This window comes from Bos taurus, chromosome 1, assembly GCF_002263795.3.
Source record: "Bos taurus isolate L1 Dominette 01449 registration number 42190680 breed Hereford chromosome 1, ARS-UCD2.0, whole genome shotgun sequence".
In the NCBI taxonomy this organism is placed as follows: domain Eukaryota; kingdom Metazoa; phylum Chordata; class Mammalia; order Artiodactyla; family Bovidae; genus Bos; species Bos taurus.
In genome coordinates, this window is record NC_037328.1 from 135,186,182 (window position 1) to 135,193,157 (window position 6,976).

A 6,976-nucleotide genomic window follows, 5' to 3' on the forward strand; every position below is an offset into this window, starting at 1 on the left:
AGGTTAAGAAACCTGTTCTAGGATTTACAGTGTACACATCCTGCTTTCAAATATTATGCCACTTCATATTTAATATAAGCAGCTTACAATACATTGTTTACACTCATCCCTACCCATCCTTTATGCTGTTCTCGACATACATTTTATTAGGTTGATGCAAACATAATTGTGGTTTTGGACCATGAATTTTAAATCATTATAACTAGACTCAAACACATCTTATTAATCAAAATAGGAAGCATTACAATCAACACATTTTTGCCAGTGAGAAATAAGTTTGTATATTCCTGTAATGTAAAAATCCATTCTTTGGGATTCAGCAAACTCTCAGGAAAGCATTTTCTGCCTCCTCCTGGTTATGGAAGCATTTTCCCTGCAAAAAGTTGTAGAGATGCTTGAAGAAGTGGTAGTTGGTTGGTGAGAGGTCAGGTGAATATGGCAAATGAGGCAAAACTTTGTAGCCTAATTTGTTCAACTTTTGAAGCATTGATGGTATGACGTGAGGTCTGGCGTTGTCATGGAGAAGAATTGGGCCCTTTGTGTTGACCAATGCCAGCAGCAGGCATTGCAGTTTTTGGTGCATCTCATTGATTTGCTGAGCATGCTTCTCAGATGTAATGGTTTTGCTGGGATTCAGAAAGCTGTAGTGGATCAAACAGGCAGCAGACCAGCAAACAATGTCTGTGACCTTTTGGTGCAAGTTTGGCTTTGAGAAGTGCTTTGGAGCTTCTTAGTCCAACCACTGAGTTGATCGTCGCTGGTTCTTGTCTAAAATCCACTTTATATTGCATGTCACAATCTAATCGAGAAATAGTTCATTGTTGCATAGAGGAAGAGAAGATGACACTTCAAAATGACAGTTATTTTGATTTTTGGTCAGCTCACAAGGTACCCACTTAACAAGTTTTCCACCTTTCCAATTTACTTCAAATACCAAATAACTGTAGAATGGTCCATGTTGAGTTCTTCAGCAGCTTCTCATGTAGTTGTCAACTGACGATGACCGGCCACTACACTTCTCATTTTCAAGCCTCTCATCTCCTTTGCAAAACTTCTTGAACCACTTCTTCACTGCACATTTGTTAGCAGTTCCTGGGCCAATTGTGTTGTTGATGTTGCGAGTTATCTCTACTGCTCTACCCACTTTACAACCCATTTTGAACTTGGATAAGAAAACTACTCGAATTTGCTTTTTATCTAACATCATTTCCCTAGTCTAAAATAAAAATGAAACAGCAAGTAATAAGTCATTAGCAAAAAAAAAATAAATGTACATTAAAATGATGTATAACATAACGACATTTATTTAACAGTGTATTCCAGTATCAAATGGTAAATTTCAACAATGCAAAAACCGCAGTTACTTTTGCATCAACCTAAAACTTCCATTTATATTATAAACCCCACAGTACATGAGATTTTGCTTTAAACAGTCTATTAAGGAAATTTTTAAATGAGGAAAAAATACCTAGTTCATATGTTTTCGGCATTCTTCATGCTTTGACTAGATCCAAATTCCCATTGGTGTTTTTTCTTTCCACATGAAGAACTATTCTCATGTGTCTCACAGTGTAGTTCTGCCAGTGACATATTCTCTCAGCTTTTTTTTGAAAACCTGTATTCTGTCTTCATGTTTCAAGTATATTTTTGCTTAGTATAGAATTCTTCGACAATTTAAAAATAATCTAAAAGATACCATTCTACTGTTTTCTTGTTTGTCTAGATTATAATAAAAAATAAAGCTATTGTTCACTAATACATCTTTAAAAAATCTGTATACTTTAGAATATTTCTAGATTTTATTATTTTTTAAAAAATAGCTTAAAATTTAATGCATTGTGCTTAAATGTTTTAAACAGATCAGTTCTTGTGTTTTCCTCTCCTCTTTTTTCCTTTCCTTTTTTCCCCCCATCACTTATAAAAAGTGTATTTTGTGGCAAGTTATTTCTTTGAGCCTGTTTCCTCATCTGTAATGTCAGGCTACCAATGATGCTTATAGGTTTGTTGTGAAGGAAAAATGAAAAAATGAGAAAAAATGAAAAAAAGAAAGTCTAGAACTTGAAGGGATTCATAAACATGATAGCATGGTACACAGATATCATCCTCCTTATGCAGCTTCAGCTCCCCTGACCTCAAGGCTCACGCGTAGTAGCAGATGAGTGGGTATCCCAGTCTGAGTCCTTCCCTGCCTCATGGCAGCAGCTGCATGTAGACATATTCCTGCCAGCACTCCCCACATTCCTGCCATCCTCCCCAGAAGCCGCAGCTGAACTGAGGAGCCCGGTTGGACCATGACTAAGCACTGTTGCCACTGCTTATGATTTCTGCTCCTACCAATAGTTTACGTGTTGATTTTAAATGAATCTGGTCTTTTACGCAAGCAAGGTTGAAAGATATTCTTTCCGGATACTAAAATTTCCTGAATTTCTGTTAATTTAAATTATTTGAATAGAGTAAAAATCCATGACATTGTATTTTACATGATTTACATTTCCACTTATCAACTATGCAGGCTAGCCATGGTATTTAAAGTAACACATTTAAATATTAGGAAAATTTTAAAAATAATTAATGATTTTGAGTGGTGGGGCTTGTAATCAACAATAATTCTTTCCAGTGGTTCTAATTACTTTAGAATATACAATAATAATATATTCATATTAAAGGATGCATTCATTGAAGTGTTCTTTTCTGTTCAACAAGAGAATCTAACTGGATGTGTCAAGAGTTGATTGGTATTTTTTATCCGTACCTGGCCACAAGTAGCAGCATTCTGACAACTGTATTAAATACCCCCTCATGGTGTTGCTGCCCTTCTTCTCAGTGGGCCTTTGGAGTGACGCTGTGGGAACTCATGACTCTGGGCCAGACACCCTACGTGGACATCGACCCGTTTGAGATGGCCGCATACTTGAAAGATGGTTACCGGATAGCCCAGCCAATCAACTGTCCTGATGAACTGTAAGTTTCTTTCTGGGCTTGAAGACATGGGTTAGATTCCATTTACAATGATTGGATGAAAGCAATAAGAACAGGTATCCATACTAATACAGAGACTACTCTTCTGAGAATCATGCCTATTTGGACTTGAATTATACTCCTGTAGAGAAACCGTAAGCTTTCCTGATGGCTCAGTGGTAAAGAATCCATCTGCAATGCAGGAGATGCGGGTTCAATCCTTCAGTGAGGAAGAGGAGGACATGATAACCCACTCCAGTATTCTTGCCTGAAAAATCCCGTAGACAGAGGAGCCTGGTGGGCTCCAGTCCAAAGGGTCAGAAAGAGTTGGACACAACTGAGTGAGCATACACACAGAGAAACCACAAAGTCAGCCAGACTCATTCACTCTTGAGTGCGTTTGACATTAGGACTTTTTTGTCTCATATTTGTAGTGATTAATCCAAGATACTCATTTGCATAGTGAGAAAACACTGAACATGCTGTTAGTTATTCAGACGCCTGGTCATGTCCAACTCTTTGCAACCCCATGGACTGCAGCGTGCCAGAACTCTTTGTCCTTCACCATCTCCTGAAGTTTGCCCAAGTTCACGTCCTTTGCATTGGTGATGCTGTCCCACCATCTCATCATCTGACGCCCTCTTCTGCTTCTATATAGAGCCTTTCCCTTTGCCATCTGGCCTTGACAGCTGGTGTGAATTGATATACGTGTAAGGAAGAAATTCTGGTCTAGTGCGTGAAATACCTCCTGTCTCCCGCTTTTACCACATAGCTAGTCTTCCCATATAATGGGATCAGAGTGGGCAGGAGGCTCTTCAGGGGTGATGCAGTGCACACTGATTAAGTCTCAGTTCCAGAATCCCCTGAGGTTTTTATACTGTGGTGAGGGGGCAGCTTTGTACAGATTTTACTATAGATCCAGGATTCTTACAGCTTAGTTACAGCTTCCTCTTCCTCCAAGTTTTTTCTCTCACAACTTACGTACAGTTGACCCTTGAACAGTGTGGGTTTGAGCTCTGCAGGTCCACTTCCATGTAGATCTTTTTTTCAGTGATAAATGTTGCAGTGTCACACAGCCTCTGGCTGGTTGAGTCTGTGGATGTGGAGGAACTGGGGATATGAGGCTGACTATAGTTATATGCAGATTTTTGACTTGTGCAGAGGGTCAGCTCCCCTCACCCCTGTGTTCTTCAAGAATCAACTGTGCAGGATAAAGCAGATTATTATTTTGACTGTGTTTTAAATAGTTACATAAAATCTCTACTTGCTAGTATATTTTGACATGTTTCAGAATTGAAATCCACATGTAATGTCCAGATAACTCATTTTTGCTCTGCAAAGAGATTGATTTTTAATATGTCTTCCTCTCCACACCCACATTTAGACTGAAAACGTAGCTGGTATCATATTGATCAAAAGGTTAAGAGTAACACCTTGTGGAAAAACCCAAACTTTTTGGCCAACCCAGTATATCGTCAATAGGCAAATTTTCTGGTTTTGTCACTGCAGATTTGCCGTGATGGCTTGTTGCTGGGCCTTAGATCCGGAGGAGAGGCCCAAGTTCCAGCAGCTGGTCCAGTGTCTCACAGAGTTCCATGCAGCCCTGGGGGCCTATGTCTGACTCTGCTGTCACAGTCTCACAGCGTCAGGAGGAAGGTGCCTGCCGGGCCTGCTTGGAGCCAATCTTGGATGCCACATACGTCACGCAGCGCCACAGAAGCACATTTGTCTTCCAGAACACCGTGCCTTAGGAATGCTTTAGAATTTGAACTTTATAAGACAGACTTAATGATACGGAATATTTTCTAGATATCACTTTTATTAGATTGAACTGAAAATGTTTGTGTAAATTTTTTGGCCAAATTTTTTTTTAAACATAGTTAACTTTGGACTAGGGTACATTGTTACAAAATAAATAAACAGTTTTTAAAATTGTTTAAACATGGATATTTGGAATAGCTATCTTAGTGCCAACTGCTTTTTATTTTTTTACTTCATCAATGTAGGTGATTCACCTTTAAAGTTTTTTGTTTGTTTGTTTTAATATCACCAGTCTTGGGAATGGTTTGTCTTCAAGATGCAGTACTTTTTCTTAGGAAAAGAAAAACACAAAAAGATGTTGGTTTGCCTTGTACAGGAAAAGCTAATGTTGGAGGAAGAAGACTTAAAGAAAAGCTAGAGAGGAAAAAAGAACAATACTTACTAGAAATAGTAACTGGCCTTTCATGGAAAATTGTTTCTTTTTTAATTTTTTTTTTTAATGAAAAAGGGTTCTGCTTTCTTATTTTGGGGGAAGTAGGAACTGAGTTCATTGAAACATCTTAAATTTGGCAGAACCTAGCATTTCTGAGAACCAAGAGTGGGCTTGGGGGCAGGTCAACAGTAAACAGTGGTGATTTTATTTATTTTTACTCTTTGGAAAAGGAGATAACAAAATTCCAGAAAGTGAAATCCTGTTTCTATAGTTAAGACTCCCTTTTCTTGCACCTAGAATAGTGCTATGCACAGAATGGGTGCTTGAGATGTTGTGAGTTAAAAAATGTAAACAGGTAGATTTTGTGCTTATTTTCAAGGCTGACTTAAGTATAAATTTTTTTTTTTTTTTTAAAGAAAACACTTGAAAAATTAAAATATTTGTTTTATATTATGACAGTATTGAAAATGTTCTTCATAATGAATGATTGTTTGTGTCTGATAAGTCTCTGAACACACAACAGCTGGATACCCTGTTTCGTTTCATGCATGTCTCACTCAGGCTCCCAACACAAGTGCAGTTGACTGTACTCAGCCACCAGGTTCTAATAAAAAGTTGAGATTATTATTACAGGACAGTATTAAAATGCTAAAGCTTTTCTCCAGAGCCATTAAATTCAGGGTATATGTGTTTATGCTTGGCTATAGTTGGCCTAAGGCAGAGGTGAATGGGCCTCTTAAATGTTAATAGCTAGGCCTGCAGGTGCCTGCCTCTGCTCCCATCCTCACGAAAGAGAGTAGAGAGAGTATGTAGCAGGTGAAGGCTTTTGCTGTTGTTAAAAGGAGCTTTATGAATCAGCAGTTCATTTGGGAAAATAGCTCACATGATTTGTGCTCTGCTATAAGCAGCCAAAATCATGGTCTCTCCGTGTGCTTCTTTTTAATACTGGTTCTTCGGTTTTACGAAATACTCAGTCCCCTAAAGGGCCAGCTCTTTTAAAGCTCTTTGAACTTTGTAAGTCATAGAAGTTTGGGTTCACAACCTGCAATCTTAGAAGGCAGTCAGTCAACAAATATTTACAGCATTTACTGTATATTATTATGCACATGAAGTGAGTGGTTAAGCTCTGGCATCACTTCTAACATTCAGTGCATGTTTTTAAGTGTTCGGGATAGTATGTTGTTTAGATATCACAGTTCGGTACACAAGATCAGTTCAGAGAAAAAAGTGCTGTCATTGACTTCTACCCTAAGTTGGCATGTAGTAAGAGGTGCTCTCAGTTTGCTTGGATGTGCAGTGCCTTTAACCGTATCTCTGTTTATAGGTTATTTTATGTATGTATATTTGTTTTAGAGGTGGTTTAAGACTTAGATAGGTTTTTCTTGCTGAACTGCTTGGAGTCATTGGCTTCAACGCAAACAGCAGTTATAAGATTTCCATGGCTGGTCTCGTTCCAGTGGTTTGTGGATATTACTGAATAGATTTTGTAGAAAATGTAATTTTTATAGGAAAGAAGCAAATTGGCAAAGCGCTGATGTGGTATAAGCTGACTCTAGTGACCAAGAGCGCTGTTACATTCTCTCCTTTCTTGTAACAACCCCATTGTAAGAAAATTTTCTTTCTAAAAGTAAGGAAGTTTGGGTTATTCATTCAGTTTATATTTATTGAGAGCCCACTATACATCTGGCCTTCAAGATATGCAGGGAATAAGACTTTGATGTCCCTCCCATTTTAGGTATCACATTCTATTTAGAAGACTCAGATAATGAACATAAGCAAGTGCTGGGGTCCAGCCCCGGTGGATCCAGGGAATTCGAAGCGGGG

General features: G+C 38.4%; 1 protein-coding gene across 4 annotated transcripts in view; it reads left to right on the top strand.

Moving 5' to 3' along the window:
- RYK (receptor like tyrosine kinase) overlaps nt 1–4,905 on the top strand; it is a 108,541-nt gene extending 103,636 nt beyond the window's left edge. For all 4 annotated transcript variants that reach the window (XM_024996382.2, XM_010801614.4, XM_024996392.2 and 1 more), the window contains exons 14-15: nt 2,825–2,961; nt 4,468–4,905. In XM_024996382.2, coding sequence (XP_024852150.1) covers nt 2,825–2,961; nt 4,468–4,579 — 249 coding nt within the window. In that variant the 3' untranslated portion in view covers nt 4,580–4,905. The remainder of the gene's footprint in view (nt 1–2,824; nt 2,962–4,467) is intronic.
- Nucleotides 4,906–6,976: the final 2,071 nt, after the last annotated feature.